Source organism: Cheilinus undulatus, linkage group 18 (genome assembly GCF_018320785.1).
Source record: "Cheilinus undulatus linkage group 18, ASM1832078v1, whole genome shotgun sequence".
Classification (NCBI taxonomy): Eukaryota; Metazoa; Chordata; class Actinopteri; order Labriformes; family Labridae; genus Cheilinus; species Cheilinus undulatus.
This window is the reverse complement of record NC_054882.1, coordinates 1,535,983-1,557,637: the sequence shown is the minus strand read 5'-3', so window position 1 is coordinate 1,557,637 and position 21,655 is coordinate 1,535,983. Positions and strand designations below refer to the sequence as shown.

General features: G+C 41.6%; 1 protein-coding gene across 2 annotated transcripts in view; it reads right to left on the bottom strand.

The window, feature by feature from the left end:
- sptbn5 (spectrin, beta, non-erythrocytic 5) overlaps positions 1-21,655 on the bottom strand; it is an 88,743-nt gene that overhangs the window by 40,508 nt on the left and 26,580 nt on the right. For both annotated transcript variants that reach the window (XM_041812325.1, XM_041812327.1), the window contains 25 exons: positions 19,980-20,066; positions 19,782-19,889; positions 19,211-19,295; positions 18,936-19,069; positions 17,652-17,872; positions 17,100-17,238; positions 16,788-16,922; positions 16,593-16,681; positions 16,109-16,262; positions 15,742-15,945; positions 12,577-12,783; positions 12,146-12,311; positions 11,861-11,997; positions 11,517-11,729; positions 10,900-11,052; positions 5,485-5,615; positions 5,088-5,339; positions 4,788-4,863; positions 4,440-4,651; positions 4,072-4,312; positions 3,813-3,952; positions 1,526-1,625; positions 682-852; positions 433-597; positions 131-220 (listed from right to left, as the gene is read on the bottom strand). In XM_041812325.1, coding sequence (XP_041668259.1) covers positions 131-220; positions 433-597; positions 682-852; positions 1,526-1,625; positions 3,813-3,952; positions 4,072-4,312; positions 4,440-4,651; positions 4,788-4,863; positions 5,088-5,339; positions 5,485-5,615; positions 10,900-11,052; positions 11,517-11,729; positions 11,861-11,997; positions 12,146-12,311; positions 12,577-12,783; positions 15,742-15,945; positions 16,109-16,262; positions 16,593-16,681; positions 16,788-16,922; positions 17,100-17,238; positions 17,652-17,872; positions 18,936-19,069; positions 19,211-19,295; positions 19,782-19,889; positions 19,980-20,066 — 3,810 coding nt within the window. The remainder of the gene's footprint in view (positions 1-130; positions 221-432; positions 598-681; positions 853-1,525; positions 1,626-3,812; positions 3,953-4,071; positions 4,313-4,439; positions 4,652-4,787; positions 4,864-5,087; positions 5,340-5,484; positions 5,616-10,899; positions 11,053-11,516; positions 11,730-11,860; positions 11,998-12,145; positions 12,312-12,576; positions 12,784-15,741; positions 15,946-16,108; positions 16,263-16,592; positions 16,682-16,787; positions 16,923-17,099; positions 17,239-17,651; positions 17,873-18,935; positions 19,070-19,210; positions 19,296-19,781; positions 19,890-19,979; positions 20,067-21,655) is intronic.

Below are 21,655 nucleotides of genomic sequence, written 5' to 3'. Positions count from 1 at the left end.
GGTTGTACAAGTTCCCGTGGCACACCTCCACTTGCCTCAAAGCACACTAGTGTGCCCTGCCGCACCATTTGAGAACCACTGATCTACTTGAAAAAATACATTTTTACTAGTGTAGACATCAGCGTCTCACCTTCAGAAGCTGTCGGCTGGAACGGAGATCGTGGCCTTTGGCAGCATTGTTCAGCATCCACTGGATGGCCTCAATCTTCAGCTTGGCATCCTGAGGAAGAGAGGAGGACATTAATAAGATATAAAAAACACAAAGCAGTTCTAAATGGATTATGTGATTTATGCTGGTATTTATGATAAAGGTCAGCTTTCAAACAAATGAAATCCAGACAGCCAATGGACAGTGAGATGAAGGTTAACTTTCTAACCGTTCTGAGTCAGTCAACCCTTCAGCTATTGAATAACTTGTTGGTAGTTCAATACCTGCAGCAGCTCCATCAGCTGCTCCTGCTGTCCCGCCTGCCTCAGTTTGTCTCCTCTGTCGGCCATCTTGTCCTGAAGTCTCCTCCAGCGGCTGCTGACCTGAGTGGATTTCCTCCTGATACTCTGACTGTTGTAGTGATCTTCAGCGAGCATCTGCTCCCCCAGCTGAACACAAACCAACATGGATGAATCTCCCTGAGCCAAATCAGTTAAATGTTATTAATCTGGCACAAGCGAGCAGCCATTTACCTGAAGCAGTCTGTCCAGTCTGATCTGGTTGGCCTGCATCTCTCTCTCAGCCGCTTCATGCTTCTTCAGTTTTCGGAGGATGTTGGTGGGATCTCGGTACGACTCGTCCTCCGCTACCTTAAACTTCTCCTCCATCCACAGCAGCAGCTCATCTGAATCTCTCTGGAACTCCTGCAGCAACACACGCCAAGAAAACTCTACTTGAGTGGCTGCAAAAACACAGCTTTTGTTGGAGGCTTGAGTAAATTTTCCATCAACTGTTCATCTGAAAATGTCTTGTGTATGATTTCAGCAATGGCCTGTACAGGAGTGATGAGAAAGTCTACAACAGTAGTTCTCAGCTGGGCAGTCAGGGCCCAAAAGTGGGTTGTGAAGCCCTTTTCGTTTGGTTGCAGATGTGTGCCTGGGAAAAAATTGCACCAAATTGTCTGTGACACCCTGTAAAGCATGCATGTTTTGTTCTATGTCATCATTTTTGTTACACCCCTTTACCGTCTTAGGCTCAAGTTCTTCTATTTTTTAAAAAACATATCGGATTGACTAAAATAATTCCCCAAAATTTGGGTCACAATTCTCCTAGAGGAGTTGATGGTGAGTCCCTTGGCTCAGCCAGTTGAGAACCACTGGTCTATAGAACTGCAGGAATTCACCAGAAATTAAGAAATTGCATTAAAACAAAGAAGTCAAGACACAAATGGTGCAGAGAGGTAATTCATTAAGTCATAGGAGCCACTGGGAGCAAAATCAGACAAGAAAAAGAAACAGACACTTGTCTTTTAATTTAAAATAAATGATAACTGTATGATGATGATGATGATGATGATGATATTAACAATATTAATACCTGATATTTCATTGAGGCCTGCAGCTGGCTTCTCCTCTGCTTGCTGCTCTCTTTCAGCTTCTTGTTGGCCTTCTGGATGCTTCTGCTTCTCTCCTTAATGCTGAAAGATGAACCATAGAAAACTCAGCATTACCTTCATATCACTGCTGGTTAGTTTGTTTAGTTCAACAGAGAGATGATCAACCAGGGTCAGCCAGTGATGTTATTAAAATTCACTGTAAACATACAATCTTACGGTCTCAGTCGTTTAAAAATCTTTTTTTGTAAAGAGACTGCCATCAAAGCCATTACCTTATAATTTTTTCTGCACTGGACTGAGTTAAATTTTGAAAGTATTATGCCCATCTTTGACGTTCATTTGCCTGTCAAATATCTTGAATATTCAAAGGTATAAAGCTCTGTTAGACCAGTGTTAAAATACTGCACACGCCAGTACTGCCAAAGTTTGGGCTGGGGCCCTTTGGTGGGCCTCAGAGGAAGTGTTGGTGTGCCATGAGAGGTCATTTACAGTAATTTAAAATCACAGAAAAAAAAACCTACATAAATCTAGGGATGCATGATATTGGATTTTTGCCTATATCTGATATTTACAGATTCATTTTAGCCAATACAGATATCGATACCAATATTTGAATATGTTTTACATAACTAAAAATTCAGTTCTTTGAACGCAATTTTAGGTTTGATGATGAAAAAAGAAACAAACTTTTCTTCTTAAAACACACTTTAAAGTTTAAAGAATGAGAATTAATAGAGAAAAATATCTCAACTTACACAGGTCTGTTGGTTCAGCCTAAAACTCCACTAATTTATTAGTATATATGGCCAAATTTTACAGTTTATATATGCTGATATGCATGTTCAAAATATCAGGTGTAAATATCGGCAAAAATTGACATCTGCCAATAACATCTTGCATCCCAACATAAATTGTATTTTGAATAATCATAAAAATCTCAACTTTCTAAACATTATCATTTTAAGAATCAGAAATAACAGAGCACAAGCAGAAGTTTTAAGTCATGTGACCTTATTATCACTATTTTGTCTGATACTTGCTACTGGTGTCATGGTTTAATTGGTGTTGGATTAACTGGTGGCATTCTACTATACCACTCGCTTCTCAGTTTTAAAAATTTATCAGTTTCTTCTGAGACAGAACAACAATGCATGTTTCCAGACATGAATAGAAGACGACAAAATACAAACATTTATCTTTCAACTATTTTTTTATCTCATAATTCTAAAGTTTAATCTTATAATTATGACTTTGTATTTTTTTTTTTTTTTTTTATTTCCTTACTTCCAAATTTTTCTTTTTTAACCCTTGTGTCCTCCTCGGGCATTTTGGCCATTTTTCCCAACCTTTTTTAAATTTGTGATAATTTTGTCAGTTTTACAGCTTGTGGCATGAATTTTTACAGGAACTTTTCTTTCTAGTTAAATTTTATAAATACAACATGTTTTACTCTTAAATGCCATTCATACTCTCTCAATGAATTTTGTACCCTCTGGACACCTTTGAGGCAAAAAATATACGGATACTAAAAACTGCCATTAAATCACTATATATCAATATTTTTTCTACTTTTTTCCATAAATCAGACCTGCTCAAAACTACCAAACATTCAATAATTCTCAAGATTTTAACCCTTTAAATGCCAGTTTGATTATTTGAAATATTTTATTTTTTACTACAAAAAACACAAAAAGTGAATTATTTTCCATAAAATTAATAGTAGAAAGAAGGGGCTTTGGGAGTGATGAGAGTCTTGGATGGGTCAAAAATTAGCAACAAAATTGATTTGATTGCGCTTGTATTTTTTATGTAGTGCCAGCTTTACCATTAGAACACCCTCTGGACACCTTCAAGGCCAAAAATGTACACGTACAAAAAAAACTGCCATTAAATCAGCATACATCAATATTTTTTACTACCTATTTTTTCATAAATCTCTTAAACAACTTCAGACTTGCTCAAAACTACCAAACATTCAATAATTCTCAGAATTTTAACCCATTTAAACTCACACAAAACTCTCTATAATATAACGGGCAAAAATAGAAGAATGTGGTGCATGGTCCTACAATGAGTAAATGGTTGAATCTGGTGGAATACGGTAAAAATGTCAAACTTCTTCACATTGAAATGCTGACATTAAAGAATTCATGATTTTATACTGCAATGACAGTGAGATTAAAAAACCTGGTTTTAATGGAAGTCAATGGGGGCATTTTTGCCTCCAAGGTGGTTCATCTGGATGCAGATATTTCTCTGCTGTCTTACTGTTTTGCAGCGTAGTGTTGCTTGTTGATGAGCTCCTGACTGCGTTCAGTGAAATTATCGACCCGTTGGTCCAAAGCCTTCATGAGACCTTCGAGCTCTTCCTGTCGCCCTAGCAGACTGTGAACGCTGTCAACCGAGTCCTGCAGCAGTGAACACATAGGTAACATAAAAACATATCACTGATGCTCTTTGGAACATGATGTGTCCTGTTTTTAAGTCAAAGGTGAGTCAGATTATCCTGTGTGTGAAGCAGCCTCACCCCGACATCTTGGACTTTAAGTCGTGCTTCATGTCCAGACAGCGCCGCCTCAATCCGATCTCCTTCCTGGTTCAGCCTCTGGAGCTCAACCTCCTGCTCCAAAAGCTCCTTCCTACCGTGCCACATCTTGTCGAGCTTTGACAAATCAGCGCTGAGTTTGTCCAGGGTTTGTCGGATATCCACACCCCCACTAGACGAGCCCCGCTGGAGAGAATTCCCCAACTTCTCCATCTCTTTCAACCTGAGAAGAAAAAGACAAAACTAATCATTTATGCTGAAAGTTATCAATATGGTAATTCTGGGTGTTTTATTCAAAGTGTGAGGAAAGTTTGCTTCTCCTTTTGTACCAATCACTGAGCAGTCCTCACCTCCTCCTCTGCTCCTCCATCTCCAGATGGAGCTCCTGGTGTTGCTCGAGCAGAGCGAGGGCTGAGGCTACATCGGTGGCCGTCTCCTCCTGAAGGAGGCGGTCCTGCGCCGAGCTGGTCCAGCGCTGCAGCTCTTTGGCCTGCTGCTGAAAGCTCTGCAGCCTTCGAGCCTCCTCCAGGTTCTTCTGTCTGTCTGCAGCCTGATGCTTCAGCTGATCACCAAAGAACAATACAGAAGGTGGAATCTAAGGTTCTTTGGTTTATAACTAAAGCCAGCACTACTTCCATGAAGCACTGAGGAATTCCTCAACATTTTATGTTCAATTATCTCAAGAATTTAACACAAACCTGACTCAGGAGAGCCTCCAGAGCATGGACCTCTGCCGCGATGGCAGCGCTCTCTGCTGGACTGCAATCCTGCTTCCTGAAACACAGAATATTAGTTCTCATGACGACTCTCTTGCTGGTGCATGTATGTTAAAGGCTTTGTAAACCCATGTTGAAAGGTGCTGTAAATAAAGTTATTCTCAGTTTGAGATGCAGCTGACAGAAAAGCACCACATTTCATCAACATCACCTCTTTATCCACTATTGACTGTAACATGGGAACTAATAAAGTATTTTTCATGCTCTACGTCCAACCCGTACATCTTGGCGATGCTCTTCAGGTAGGCGATCTTGCCCTCCAGGATCTGGATGTCCCTGAGGGCCTGATTCTGGTTCTCCTCCTCAGTCTTCAAGGTGAACGGGCTACAGCCCACATCCACGACATCGAGCCGCTCCAGCTGACCCTGCAGCTGAGCTTTGGCCTCCTCACAGTTCTGCAGGAACGTCTGGACGTCGGCCGTGCTCAGCAGCTCATGTCCTTTTTCATCCTTGAGCTGCTGGATCCGATCCCACCTGCAGACACCACAGACTGACATCAACCACACGTCTGTTCTTTTTCGATTTAACCGGATAATTCAGGCTAATGTATCATTGCCAGGGCTGACTGCAGTATCCTCTGATATCTAAAATTCTCAGGTGCATCTTTAAGCAGGTTTACCGTTTAGAAACGCTCCTCTGTCGGGCCTGGATCTCTCTCTGTTTACTGTGTCGGCTCTTCACCAGCTCCTCTGCCATTCTGATGATGTCATCCAGCTGGCCACGCCCACTCACCAACTCAGTCAGGAAGTTCTGAAACAAGAAAAAAACTTAAATACTTCAAACTCAAACAAGTAAAAATTGTCCAGCTGTGTTATGTGGTTAAAATCTGAGAGGATCATCTCAATAAGTGCATTAAAACTTTCAGATTCCAACTGTTATGTTAGAGTCTAGAGATTCAGATAAAACACGAGTCAGCCAGAGAGGAGCCGGATGAAGTGGCTCAGGCATCTGGTCCAGATGCCTGCTGGACGCCCCCCTGGTGAGGTGTTCCAGGCAGGTCCCACTGGGAGGCAGTGACTAAGACTAGACTAAGACTAACAAAAATGGATCTGTGATGACTAAAAGTAGACTGAGACTAACAAAAATAGATCTGTGATGACTAAAACTAGACTTAGACTTACAAAAATAGATCTGTGATGACTAAAACTAGACTTAGACCGACAAAAATAGATCTGTGATGACTAAAACTAGACTTAGACTTACAAAAATAGACCTGTGATGACTAAAACTGACAAAAACTACATTTAGTTTTTGTCAAGATGACTAAAACTGGACTAAAATGTAATGTAGTTTTTGTCAGACATTCAAAATCTGTGATACACTATATTGCCAGAAGTATTCATTCACCCACCCAAAAAATTAAAATCAGGTGTTCCAGTCACTTCCATGTTCACAGGTGTATAAAATCATCACCTAGGCATGCAGACTGTTTCCTACAAACATTAGTGAAAGAATGGCTCACTCTCAGGAGCTCAGTGAATTCCAGCATGGTACTGTGATAGGATGCCACCTGTGCAACAAGTCCAGTGGTGAAATTTCCTGGCTCCTAAATATTCCACAGTCAACTGTCAGTGGTATTATAACAAAGTGGAAGCCATTGGGAACGACAGCAACTCAGCCACCAAGTGGTAGGCCACGTAAAATGACGGAGTGGGGTCAGCAGATGCTGAGGTCATAGTGCGCAGAGGTGGCCAACTTTCTGCAGAGTCAATGGCTACAGACCTCCAAACTTCATGTGGCCTTCAGATTAGCTCAAGAACAGTGGTAGAGAGCTTCATGGAATGGGTTTCCATGGTAACAGCTGCATCCAAGCCATACATCACCAAGTGCAATGCAAAGCGTGGGATGCAGTGGTGTAAAGCACGCCGCCACTTGACTCTAGAGCAGTAGAGACGCATTCTCTGGAGTGACCAATCACGCTTCTCCATCTGGCAATCTGATGGACCAGTCTGGGTTTGGCGGTTGCCAGGACAACGGTACTTGTCTGACTGCATTGTGCCAAGTGTAAAGTTTGGTGGAGGGGGGATTATGGTGTGGGCTTGTTCTTCAGGAGCTGGGCTTGGCCCCTTAGTTCCAGTCAAAGGAACTCTGAATGCTTCAGCATACCAAGAGATTTTGGACAATTCTATGCTCCCAACTTTGTGGAAACAGTTTGGGGATGGCCCCTTCCTGTTCCAACATGACTGTGCACCAGTGCACAAAGCAAGGTCCATAAAGACATGGAGGAGAGAGTTTGGTGTGGATCAACTTCACTGGCCCACACAGAGTCCAGACCTCAACCCCATAGAACACCTTTGGGATGAATTAGAGCGGAGACTGAGAGCCAGGCCTTCTCATCCAACATCAGTGTGTGACCTCACAAATGTGCTTCTGGAAGAATGGTGAAAAATTCCCGGGGAGCAGGTGGCCTAGTGGTTTGGGGTGCTCCCCATGTGCACGGGCGGCTTGGGTTCGGGTCCGGCCTGGGGCCCTTTGCCGCATGTCTCTCCCCCGTTCTTGACCCTGTTTCCGGCTCTATCCATTGTCCTCCTCTGTCCGGTAAAAGCATGGAAATGCCCAAAAATAAATCTTAAAAAAAAAAAAAAATCCCATAAACACACTCCTAAACCTTGTGGAAAGCCTTCCCACATTGTTGCTGCTTTTTGCCAATTTTAGTTATTTTTCACCCAATTCCCCCACCTTTCAGATCAACCACAGACTTGGACTTCAATACTGGGCGATGGGTTCAGTGAGCCTGACAGTTTGGCATTCCCAGTATCTGAGCATGCGGAGGAAAGCCAGAGTCTTTCAGTCTTTGGCTTTCCTGGTCTTATTATACTCCTGTGAGGCCTGGATGGCCAGAGGTGCTGGCTGGACTCTGTTGTGACAGCTTGTCTTCTGCTCAGGAGAGCGGGGATGGAAAGGTCAGCTGATGGATACATGGATACAGGCATGGGCGCAGCACGGGAGGGGGGTACTGATTACTGTTTGCTTTTGTTGTTTAGGGAAGGATGTTCTGGGATTGATGTCTAAAACAAGTGAAAGAGAAACTTATAATTCATTTTTGAAAAGCAATAAATTACACGTTAATTTTTTTTTTTTGCTTTTATTAACCTAGATATTTTTCATTACAAATATCTTCTACTATTAAATAGATAAACTATGAGTTTTACCTACAAAAGAAGAATCTTCATGGAAAAAACACAATTTACAATAAAAAGTAATAAGTACTCTACAAAAAAATTACTCACTTTAAGTAAAAACAAGAACATCTATCTTGAAATTAATGATTAAAATATGAATCCATCAATCAACTTGGCTGCATTGTGGTTTGTCCACATGGAGTTGCCGTAGTCAACAATGTTTGTGACGTCACCAGAAAGTGCAGGATGAAGGCGCAGGCCCCCGGACACATCTGGTACCTACCAAGCGGCAACCTCCAGTCCTGAAAAATGAAGCCAATGTGGAAGTGCCAAAAATTGCTATACCGCAACTGTCCACTTGAGGCTGGCTGCAGGAAAACCGGAAGTTCCATCTGCACACATGTTAAACAGCAGGTTGTGACACACAAAATAAACTGGTTTACAGCCTGGTTCAAAACACCAAACGTGTCTCATTAGCTAGTGTCTTATTGTGCTCTCACTGTACGGGATGGGAATTTTTTTGTACCACAATCGTTTGGATTATATTTAGGATAAACCTCACTTCACGGTGATTGGCGTGTCTCATTTGATTGACAGATAGCTTGGCAGGCAGAGGCTCCATTTCTGTCAACCGGAAAGCTAGTGGGCAGGCCGTCAGGTTGTTCTAAAGTTCGGCTGAGACTGCGATTTCAATATGGAAGCCTCCACGAATGGGCTTCAAAAGCCGTTTGAGTCTGAACACTCCTACAGACAAATGGGAGAGAAGTTGAGAAAAACGGCAGCCATGTTTCAGTAGGAGCAGAGGCAGAGAATCGAGCTCAGCAAAACGGTCATAACGCTCCAGAATGAGTTAGATTGGCAGAAGAAGCAGGCAGAGCTGTTGGTTAAAAAAGAGCGAGGGACCAGGGACGAGCTTCAGGACCTCAAGGAGACGTACCGCGAGATCTACGAGAGGCACAAGATGATGTTTCAGACTGAGGTTAACAGCCAAAACCTCCCGCGGGAGCTTGAGGCTGATAGGGCTCAGGCTGGAACACCATCAGAACTCAAGCTTGAGATTCAGCAGGAGAAATGTGAAGGAGACTCCCTGGAACAGACTCTAAACCTCCAACAACAGCAGCTGGAGACAGGGAAGAAGCGCCACACTGGAAGATCGAACTTGGAGAGACCTCCCAGCTGATGTGATCTGACTGGTTCGGCACAGAAGGAGCAAAATTGAGCCTCCGTTAGTGGAGCAAGGTCACGGCTGCCACCTCACAGAAAGGTTCCTGGTTTGAATCCCTGATTCAGACGGGGCATTCCTGTGCAGAGACTGTGTGCTCTCCTCTTTTAGCTGGCTTTTCTCCAGGTGCTCTGGTTTCTCCCATTATTGTGTCTTTATGTCTGTCCTGGGATACACTGACAACCAGTCCAGGGTGAGTCTCCATTTAGATCAGTGATACTCGACCCTGCTCAACCAAAGAGCCACATTTTTAACAAATACACCTGCAAGAGCCATAATCTGAGTGGGAGGAAGTGGCAAATATGGGTTTAAGTGACAATTAAAATAAGTTTAAGGGGGAAAAATTGGTCCAAAAATGGGAGAAAAGTGGCAAAAAATTAGTCACTGATGACTAAAATGGGCAAAAATAAGCAAATGGAGGAAATACTGGCTATAAAAACCCAGCAAAGATTCGCAAAATAGGAAAAAATGGAATTTAATGGCAAAAGTAGCTTAAATAGGAAAAAAGTGGCAAAAAATGGCAAAAAGCAGGATAAAAGTGGCAAAAAATAAGCAGAAAAAATGGACTAATAGTTGTAAAAAATTGATTAAAAATGGCAGAAGAGGGAGAGAAGGGGCAAAGAATTGCAAATAAGGGCAATGGAAATATACAGCCAAAAAATAAAGGTTGACAAATCCGACTATATAAGTGCTGGAAACAAACTGATTAAAATAACTTGTAATGGATCATTTCTAAGGTCAAAGCTCCCCGTTTGTAAGCTTTTCTGGGGGAAAAATATTTCAAATTTAGATATTAAAGATCCACAAATCATCACAGAAAAGCCACATGTGGCTCCACAGCCATGCGTTGAGTATCACTGATTTAGAGGAAGGTAAACCCTGGACTGGCTTCAGTCTGAACAGGACAGGCAGTAAAGATAGAAATAATACATTAAAAAAACAAAACGAATAAAATTTACAGATAAAATTTAGATTCATGAGTAGATCATACTTTTTTATTTGTGCTACTGTTGCATTTTACTCACTTCATACTCCCAGTGTTTCACAAAACATGCTTTTCTTGTTACAATATTGAATTTCTCCTCAAAGAATATTAAGAAATTGTCTTTATATGATTCATATTCAATAAGTGGGTCAAAATGATCCACATGGCCCTGCTGTGGCACCTTTGATAATTATAACCTTTGGCTGTCAGTAAAAATTTGACTGTTAACCACAAAGGCAAGGTAAACATGAAAACACTGAGATCTCTATGTGACTGAATTTGGATTTAGACCAGTGCTACTCAACAATGCTCAACCAAAGAGCCCAAGAGTTGAAAAATACCTTTGACGGAGCCACAATCTAAGTGGTAAAAGGCGGCAAAAATTAGTAAAAGTGGATAAAAAAATAAGTTGACAAAACAATGAAAATCTATGTTGGTTTTTGATGGCAGTTTGTTCACTTTTTCTCCTCTCTTGGGCCCTGGAGGGACTCTGCTTTTCTTTGGTGCATGTAGGGGGCGCCAGGGAAAAATGATTGGGAAATACTGACCCCGAATTTCCATATACAGCGTGCGCACCACACCGAAGCGCCGCGGGTTTGCGCAGACCGAAAGGCGAGCGACCTCGCCCACTGGAAGCGAGTCTAGAGCACAGCGCCGTGGCGTGCAGCTTAGGGTGCAGGGCCTGGACATCTTTGAACCACTGACCTCGTATTTGGCCTGGACCACTCCCAGGTTGTCGTTGTCGGTGCTGAAGGTGTTCAGGATGTTCTCCTTGTCCTCCATCCACGACTCAAACTCCTGACAGCTGTTGTAGAACCGGTGCAGACGCAGCATCTCCTCAAGACTCTTCGTCTTTGACTGCAGACAAAAAGAAACTCATCAACTCGGAGATAATTCTTGTAAAATCAGTCAGTATTAAAACCTGTTGTGATACCACAGCAACAAGAAAGAAGTCCAAGGCATTCAACAACTGGTCAGTTTTTTGCTTTCAATTATGAAAAATTGCCTGCAATTTCCTAAACATCATCTTAATCCCACAGCGTTTTAGTACAAAAGTGTGCCAAGAGTTTGTCTGCAATTTTTGATGGATTTATTCCTCACAGAAGTAAATTTTTTAAGCTTTGGTACTTTCTGATTTTACCGATCATTAAAATAAAGAAATACTATTTTTAAATAATTGGTGTTAAAAAGCACAGAACCTTCTGATTAACCTAAAACAGAAAAAGCTTCAATTTTAACATCTTCTCTTCATTTCTCTCTCTGAGGCTTTACTTTGATGGCCACACATGAAGACTACATTTCCCATGTTGCCCCTGTCTCACCTTGACCAGGCTGTACAGGGAGTTGTAGTCCCGGTCTAGGCCGGCCTGTGTGCTCTCCACAGTCTCTCTCTGGTACTGTGGATCAGGCAGCCATGATGTCTGGAGCTCAGTCGTGCTGCGACGCATCGAGCGGCTGCGCCTGGGACGACTCGTCTTCCTGGTCGGGCTTTCTGGGATGCCATTGGTGGAGGCAGGCGGTGTAGGGGGAGGAGCCTGAGAACAGTGAGGTCATTCTTATTAAAGGTAGAGTCTGAGGATGGCTAGAATTACTGGCTCTCCTAAAAATCTCTACACGTAAGGCAGAAGTTACTGCTGTTAGGAATCATATAAATATGTGATCATACCGAGGCCTGCATCATAGCCAGGTAGGTTTTGGGGATGCGCTGCTGGTTTCCTCGGCTGTCTTTGGCGAGGACTCGATCTTCATCTGCCTCAGCGCTGATGATGGTCACAATCTCATTACGATCCCACTGATACTGACCTGAGATCAGAATGAAGGTTTGCGATGTTACAGGGTCTATTCTAGTGCCTTCATATGCAACAAAAAAACTGGATTATTCAGTTCAGTATCTTAGTCAGTTTGAAATTATATTCTGTAGTTTGACAGAAAAACAAAAACGAAAAAGTACCTCTGCTGTATCGGAAGCGAACCTTTGCCTTGTTGTCCTCGCGCTGGGGGGCGGAGCTCCCGGAACCTCTGGAGCTACGTGTTGCAGGTGATGTCACTGCCTTTGGCCCCTCCTCCTCTCCAGATGAGTCACTGTATTGATCCATAGTTTTCTGCTGAGGCTCCACCTACACATGAAGAGTCAGAATGACAGAGACATAAATTTTATATATGTGCAGTAAACGGAAAGCCTGACCTGAAACCTGCACTATTCCTCCAGGACACTTCATTTTTTATTCGTGAAGTGGATCAGTCAGTAGCCACTGTCCCATCAGGTTAATGACTCATTCTCCAGCATCATACCTCTTCACTACAGCATAATGTTGGTGTAGAAACTCTGGTCTCAGTTAGAGTCAAACAGACAAGACAAAGATCCAGATTCTGAGTACTTACAGTCAGAGCTGTCAGCTGTGCGGCGCTCCTCGCCTGCTCCGACAGTCTTCTGATCTCCGAACCGTAGGCCGCCATTTCCTTCTCCAGTCGCTGGTGGCGCTGCAGCAGAGCCGCCGTGCTCGACTCATCTTTCCCATGATCCTCGCTGGTCAGCAGTGGTTTCCTGTCACCCAGCCAGGAGTCAGCCTCTGCCACATCTGCAAAGTACTAAACCGGGAAACGCTAATCAATAATCATGAAGTCCTCTGTGTTTACTGACACTGAAGATAAATATCTGTATGACAGAAGAGTGGCCAAAATTATCTGGATGCCTGGAGGCTCATTCAGAAGAGCCTCAGTCAAGATTAATCCGACTGTGATTACAATTCCAACCAGGATGTCAGACTGTGCAATTATATTATGACAAAAATGTCTTCAGAGATGCCTTACATCTACAATAGCACCACTATTGCACTGTATAGAGGTACCTTTATTTGTTTTAAAGCAGTGGATCTCAAATGGTGCCTCGAGGCAAGTCAAGGTGTGCCTTGGGGATCTGGCTGGGCCCCTGAAGAAAACCCAGAGAATGGGACCACCCCAGTTGTGATTTATTGATGAGTATGTGTGTTGGATCAGTAGCACTGGTGCTAGCATCCTGGCTAACAGTTAACTCATTTGGCAAGCTATTATTGAGCTGAAATTGGTGTTGAAATTGTTAACTTTTTACCAATTTTCCTACCCATTTTGCCACTTGTTTGGACAACTTAAACTATTTTGCTGCTTTTTTGCATTTTTGCAACATTTTTGGATTTTTTTTCCACAATAAACCTATTTTTGCTACCTTTAAGGAACTTTCTTTTACCATATTTAATCCATTTTTGCTACCTTTAAGGAACTTTTTTACCACATTCAAACCATTTTTCTACCTTTTTGAACTTTTTATCACATTTAATCCATTTTTGCTACCTTTTTGGAACTTTTTTTAACCACATTTAATCCATTTTTCTACCTTTTTGGAACTTTTTACCACACTTAACCCATTTTTCTACCTTTTTGGAACTTTTTTTAACCACATTTAATCCATTTTTCTACCTTTTTGAACTTTTTACCACATTTAATCTATTTTTTTTTCCCTTTTTGGAACTTTTTACCACACTTAAACCATTTTTCTACCTTTTTGGAACTTTTATCACATTTAATCCATTTTTGCTACCTTTTTGGAACTTTTTTAACCACATTTAATCCATTTTTCTACCTTTTTGGAACTTTTTACCACACTTAACCCATTTGTCTACCTTCTTGAACTTTTTACCACATTTAATCTATTTTTTTTTCCTTTTTGGAACTTTTTACCGCACTTAAACCATTTTTCTACCTTTTTGGAACTTTTATCACATTTAATCCATTTTTCTACCTTTTTGGAACTTTTTACCACACTTAACCCATTTTTGCTACCTTTTTGCTATTTTTTTGCCTACTTTTGCTATCATTTGGACATTTTTTTGTCAACTTCTTTTTAATCACTTTTAACCCCTTTTTACCACCTTTCAGCAACTTTAACCCTTTTTGCCACTACTCTGTCACTTGTAACGGGTTTTGCCACCTTTTGCCTCTTTTAACCCCTTTTTGCCACCTTCTTACCAATTTTCACTCACTTTGCCTTTGTTTGGCCCCTTTGTTGCCCAATTTTGCCCATTGTTTTAATCCCTTTTAATCCATTCTTACCACTTTTTCACAACATTTAACCCTTTCGGACACTTGTGACTTATTTTTGCCAACTTTTTGATACTTTCAACATGTTTTTTTTACTTTTACCCCATTTTTTGGTCCCTTATGCTAATTGTTACCCATTTTTGATTTTGTCTTGCCACTTTTTGCCCAGTTTTGCCATGTTATTTCATCACTTTTAAACAATTTTTGCCACCCTTGTGCCACTTTTTGCCCACTTTTGCCCACTTTTGCCACCCCCAGTTGGCTGGGCCCCAGAACCCTCTCCCCTTTATCCCCTTACGGGCCACCTTGTCTGTTATATTATTTATAAAGTCTATTTTGTATTGATATGAAGATGGTGTGCCTTGAGATTTTTGCTTAACCTTAGGTGTGCCTTGGGCGAAAAAAGTTTGAAAACCACTGCTTTACAAGTACCTACTACTTTATAACTGCATGTTTTGAGCTGAGAAATGCACGCTTCTAAACCATCATTATTCTCTGCATTTTTCATGCAATTAGATCAGACACGTAGACTCATGGTAACATTCCTGTGTAAAATCAGAATTGCAATCACACACTACTACCAAATCTTGCAGCACTACCAACAATCTTTTAGTGAGAAGCCTGCTTGCAAAACAAGGATCCATTTCCAGCTATATCTGCAGTAAAAATAAAAACCTTTACATTGATTACTATGTTTTATCCACAAAAAATTAAGAATCAAAGCCTATCTTTGTGTTTATATCAACTTATTAAACAAATGTAAGCAATTCCAAAAATATCTCATGTACTTTGAATTAATCTCAGCATGCATAGAATCAGCCTAGTAATTAAAGGTGGACTGTCCAATTTTGTTTTATCAGAGCAGCAATGTCTCAGCTGGCCTTTGAATCTTCCAGTTTTCCAATAGCTTACAATGTCCAGGGGAAAAACTTCTGTAGTGTTGGATTTTTTTTTTTTTTATAACATCAGCATAATGCAGACTTTTATATGAGATTAGTACAATCTGAGTAAGTGTAACTTGGTCTTATTTACTGGCATTTCTAAATGGAGACGTCAAAGTGCTGCATGGCAGATGATAAATAATGTTATGTGCATCCTTGTGTATAAATTCCACTCAACAAGGCAATGAAATGCATCTCACATTTTGCAGGGGACAATGCTTTAAAAAGCTCCACAGCCAGTGTTTCCATTAGACTATACCTGTGCCCAAATATGCTGGTAATATCTGTATATTCTTCTTTTTCTAACTTATTAGATCCCTGTCTACGATCAGTAAATTAGCAAACGTACCCAGCCCTAGCACATGTGATAGCAGCACCTGAAAACTTCAGCTGTAGTGCAGCTACAGGTAGGTTTTTGGGACGTGCTGCTGGCTTCCTCATCTGTCTTCATCTTATAAATAAATCTCATGCTCAGCTCTTCTCCGCTCATCGTTATGCCTTCATCTTTCTGAAGAGCCTGGTTCCTTCTTACCTGTTTTATGGTGGCGGCAGCCTGCAGTCTGTCGCGCCGTGCTGTCGCCTCATCGCTCAGGTTGCTCCATTGCTTCTTCAGTGTTCTGATCCACTTCTGGATCGCTCGCTGGTTCCCCTGATCCTGTTTGGACAGCAGGTCCTGACCTCGACCCAGAACCCCCTGATACAGGGTCTCCTGAGCCTGAATCTCCGCCTCCAGCACCTGGTGGAAAGTTTTAAGTTATTGTTAGAAATCAGCTGACCAAGAACAGATCAAAATTCTTATTTAAGCTAACTGGTAGCACAGGCGTCCTTTTTCATGATGTTTTTGGTTATAGTTTGATTTCTACGCACACAGAAGCCAACACAATGATTTTTTTAAACACCTTATGTTTGTGTTGGGCCAGCTGGATGTGGTTCACGTCTCGTCCAAGTCCAGCTGTCTGCAGCCTCAGCCAGCGTTCATAAAGCCAAGCCTCCAACTCTTCACAGTCATGGAAGAACTCAAACAAGCGGAGCTGAGCCTCCAACTGTCTCCTCCTGAAAGAGGAGAGAAGAAGAAAAGGAGAAGCAAGATGAGAAAGAGGAGGAAACAAGAACAGAAAAGTCCAAGAACATAAGCACAGAAGATGAGAAAGGATTCCAGAGCAGAGGAGATGAGAAAAGGACACGTGATGAGAGGAGGAGACATGTGGGAGAGATTGATACCGGCAGCAAGGAAAGAAGAGAGATTAAGACGGGAAAAGAGAAGAAGAAGAGAGGACAGAAGAGGAAAGGTAAGGAAATGATTAAAAGTTTTAGCATAGATGATGTCAAGGAAAAACACGGTATGACTGAATACTTCTGCTGTAGGTGATAAACGGCTCTAACCTGGTGCTGCTGAGGGACACCAAAGATTTGTACTGTGTGTCAAGAGCTCTCACTCTGCTCTGAATCTGCTGAACATCTTTCACTTTCACCTAAAGATAAACATAAAAGTGAGTTGTGAAGACTTAACCAGGACATAGAGCATAAACTCAGACCTTTAACTGAGAAAATAAGGAAAAATGGTAACCAGGGTCGTACTTTGAGCACTCTGCTGCTGATGGTGCTGATGGTTTCACCGTGGGAAGAGATCTGAGCATCCAGGAGATCCTGTTTCTGGAGGAGAGACTCCACCTCAGCTAGCTGTTTGCCCAGTTCAGAAGAGCTGGCCTGAGACTGGAGACAAGGAGAGAGAGTGGAAAAGAGAATAAGATTAAATCCAGAACAAAAATGTGACAGACTTTCCACTATTACGTTCATCCAGCACACAAAGGACTTCCTGCTGCCTGATACGAAACAAGGCAGTATTGCATTCAAACAAAATGCACCATCTTATCCTGAGTTGAAGCTCACCTGCAGCTCCTTCAGTTCCTGGGAGACGAGCTCGATGTCTCTGAGGACGCTGAGATTTTCAACTACATTTCCCAGCAGCCCCCGCTGGTCCTGGAGCTGCTGCAGAAGATCCTTCCATCGAAGACTGATGCTCTCCTCTCTGAGAAAAATCCCACAATTTATCAATAAATACGCAGGACATGCATGTTTATTCTGACATAAAATATGATATAAATGTTGGAAAAAGAGAATGCACCTACATTACCCACACTTATTTAATTCTGAGTCAAGCTATGGGTTATCATGTAGGAGCTGTTACTTTAATTTGTACCAGTTTAGATGTCTCTCTACAGTTTAATCTGACTAAAGTCATCCCAGACCGCCTCTGTATGCAGTCTGAGCCATCAGATCTCAAACTGGTTTAGTATACTCTGAAGAGCATCTACACAAAGCATCAAGGATTACTACTTGGCATTAGAATGACGAGGACTAGAAATCCCTGTGAATGCACAGTTTAAATGAGCTTTATTCCTTCACATTAATGAGGGTAATCAAAGCTGGTGTTTCTCTGACCTCCTGATGATCTGCTCCTTGCTGTGGTAGTTTTCTCTCTCGATGGTCTTGGCCATGTCTCTCAGAGCAGCGAAGCGTGGCTCTCTGGCCAGAGCGTCGGTGGAGAGAGCCTCCAGACGCCGACCGGCTGCCTGAGCCTCCTCCAGGGTGGAGAGTCCTCTGATGTCCTGCCTGCGAATCAGACGCAGCGTGTCCTCCAGGTACCCTTCCCTCAGCGCCGCCTGAGGGAGCAAATCGACCAAACCTTTACCTTCACAGGTTCAAAGACTGATGTTGGAAATATTAAGGGCAAATACCTGACTTCACAAGTTTGGTAACAAAGTAAACATCAGAACATGTTCAAGCCTGTTTTGACCCAGTACTGGTCAAGGTTTTTATTGCAACCAACTCCTACACAAGGTCTAAACCAGAGTTACTCAACCCTGCTCAACCAATGGTTGAAAAATACCTTCCCAAGAGCCGTAATCTCAATGGTGAAAGCTGGCAAAAATGGGTAAAGGTGACAACAAAAATAAGTTGAAGGTGCCAAAAATGTAAAAAAAAAAAAAAAAAAAAAAAAAAGCCGCAAAAATGGGTGAAAATGGGCAAAATTGGCCTAAAGTGGCAAAAAAGGGTGAGAAAGTGGCAAAAAAATGTGTTTAATGGTGCAAAAATGTTCAAAAAGAAGCAAAAACCTGGTAAAAATGAGTGAAAAGTGACTTGAACAGGCGAAAAGCAGCAAAAAAGGTAGAAAAATAGGCAGAAAGTGGCAAAAAATGTGAGAAAGTGGCAAAAAAATGGATTAATGTGGCAAAAATGACCAAAAAGAAGCAAAAACATGGTAAAAATGAGCAAAAAGTGACTTAAACAGGCAAAAAGCAGCAAAAAGTGGCAAAAGTAGGGGGAAATGTGGCATTTAATGGAAAGAGGCGGCTTACATGAGTGAAAATTAGCAAAATAAAATGCAATAAAAGGGGAACAACCGCAAAAAAGCAGTACAAGAGATGCAAAAGCTGACGAAAAGTGCAAAAACGGGATAAAAGTGGGAAAAATGAGCAAATAGTGGCAAAAAAGTGCCCCCCCTAATAAAGCATCAAAAAGTTCTCATAGTGTAAAAATATTTGACAATCTAAATGCAGAGTACTCACTGAAAACAGTTCAAAAGTCCTTTACAGCCAAAAATGCAAAACGACAGAAAACCTTACATAAAAAAAATAATAAACAGAATTTCAGGAGGTTTGTTGAACTATAGGAACCTCTAATAATCTATTAAAGAACAGTCTTTATGAAGGCAGGTGTTCTCACCTTCCTTTCAAACTTCTGGGCCAGTTGCTCCAGGTTCTCCAGGCGGAGCAGCGCCCCCTGCAGGGCTCGCTCACGCTCATGTTCAGCTCTCTCCAGTAAAACCCAGCTCTTCTCTATGTCACTCAGAGTTTTACCTTTAGAGACATTAAAACACAAAGGGACATTAAATTACAAGCTGGTTGGTTTTCATTAAGCAGGAAGATCCCAAAAATCATTTTAGATCAAAATGAAGAACAAACTCTGATATTCTCTTCTTCTATGTGTGAGTTATTTACCCTCTGGGGGATTATAAGCTCTCTGGTTGTTTGCTGCCAGCTGAGTCTTCAAACTGAACAGATGAGCTTCGATTGCCCCACGCTCCTAAAGACAGAGAGAAAGAGAGAGAGAGAGAGAGAGAGAGAGAATTGGCAAATTATTACAAAGAAGTAGTGAAAGACTCACCCAGAGAAAACTAAACTCAGCCAACAAACTGACACTGCTGGAGAGAGAGCAGGCTTCTCACTCATATGTTGTTTTATGAATCTGTTTCCATCTCTGTCTCATGTTTCATAAATTACTGGTTTCCACAGATAGAAGGATCCGCCGTCATATGCCCATGTCTGTATGTTCATTCTAGTATGTGCTTCAATAAGCGCTGCAGAGCAGGAAACATGCTTTGGCTGTCTCTAGCGTGAGTGCATCCTTGGTATTTTCTAGTGGTCCATTCTTGTGAAAGCATCATCTCAAAAATGCTTTGACAACTGAACTTTAGAACCGGACATAAACAAGACCTGAAGTCAGAGTTATGATCAGACTAACAGCTGGGTGATTAAAGTGGATTCTTTGACCCTTGTGAAGTCATCTCACCTGGTATTTTGGAGGTTTCTCCACCGTTCTGTAGGTCTTAAAAGCCGTCATCAGCTTCTGCATCTCCCTCACAGAGTTTGGGAAACGTCTGTCGTTCAGCTGCGCCACCTTTAATAACACAAAAACCCATCAACAAGGTCAGCCCTGCCAAACTTCAGCTCTATTCCTCTGATTCTCAGTCCTGATGGTGTTCAATACCTTAGTTTTAATCCAGTGAAGCAGATCCGAGACCATCCTCTCATACTGGACCTTCATGGCGTCCAGCTCCATCAGCATGCCGACGATCTGAGGACAACATTTGGGATAAGGAGGGAATTATCCTGACAGCCAAACACTGCACAAAAGTCCTCACAGTCAGAATAGGTACAAAAAATACTCTGACATGTCTAAAATGACTGGGAATATTAGGATATTATTCTGGATGATTTCTATTAGTTATCTGTCTGCTGACATTTTTTTATATTGAAAATGTGTTCTAGCTACGGTATATTTTTATGTACAGATAAAAATGGTCTATTGATATATAGTGTAAACCAAAACCATGAAGATGTTGTCTTATAAACGTTATTTACAGTGCAGAGTTTGATGTTTAGCGTATTCAACTGGAAGTCAAAGATCAGTAATGTGCTCACAAACTAAATCTAGGAGTAGAAACCTGCAGGTTTAATGTCACTCTAGAGCAGCGGTTCTCAAACTTTTCAGCCCAGGACCCCAAAAATAAAGGTCCTAGAGACCAGGGACCCCCACTGGACCTGAAGGTGGTTGGGCACAGCCATGCACAATCAAGAATAGTCATGTGGAGAAAAGGCCGTCCATAAGGGGGGACAAAGGGGAGAGCTTTAACCTGAAAAATAACCACTCTTACCAAAGAAGCAAGTATATTTTTTACTCATTTGTGTGGTAGATAGCCTTCTTAAAAATGGGTTCAAATCCCTTTTGTGAAAAACAGAAATAAAATGGGTTAAAAATGGCTAGAATAGGTTAATAATGGCAAAAAAATGTGGAAAAGGTGGTAAAATTGGATTTTGAAAGAAGCAGAAATTGGTTAGAAGTGGCAAAAATGTGATAAAATTGGCAAAAAATAAGCAAAAAGTGGCAAAAATTGGTTAAAGTGGCAAAAACGGTTAAAGATACTGCTAAGGGTAATTAAAAAGTGGCTAAAATGACTTTAAATTGGCAATAATGGGTGGAAAATGTGGTGAAATGGGATGAAAATTTGGTATAAACTGGCATAAAGGGTTAAATAAGACAGAAAAATGGGCAGAAATTGGCAGAAATGGGTTGAACCGACAAAAATGAGTATATCACATAGTGAAATGTGGTTGAAATGGGCATAAAATGTGGTAAAAAAAGTGGTTAATAGAGGCAATAATGGGTCAACAGAGGCAACGATAGGTGTAAAGTGGCAAAAAAGGCAGAGGAAGTGTTGACATGACTCCCATGGGGGTCCCGACCCCAACGTTGAGAACCACTGCTCCAGAGGAGGACACCGTTTGTCCGTTGAGTGACTTTAGGAAAAAAGATTGAGATTTTTTTGTTTTACTGCCCAATGTATGGCGACTTAAAGGTTGTTATTTTTAGGAAAATATCATCCATTAATGCCAACCTTGTTGGTTGAACAATTATGAAGAAACCTGAGTTTAGTCTCAGAAAAATACAGAGCTTTAAAAAGGCACGTGCAGCTTTGTAATGGCTTGATTTGCTGGAGCTCCCTGGTATCTCTGGTGTCTTAAAACCCCATAAGGGCTTGGCCCTTTACGTGCATGATGCATAAATAAAGTCTAATCAATGAATGAATCAACCAGTCACACACAGGACTGAATGTCTAAAGTGATGGTTACAGGTAAAGAATAAAACTAAGGGCCCTGAGATCA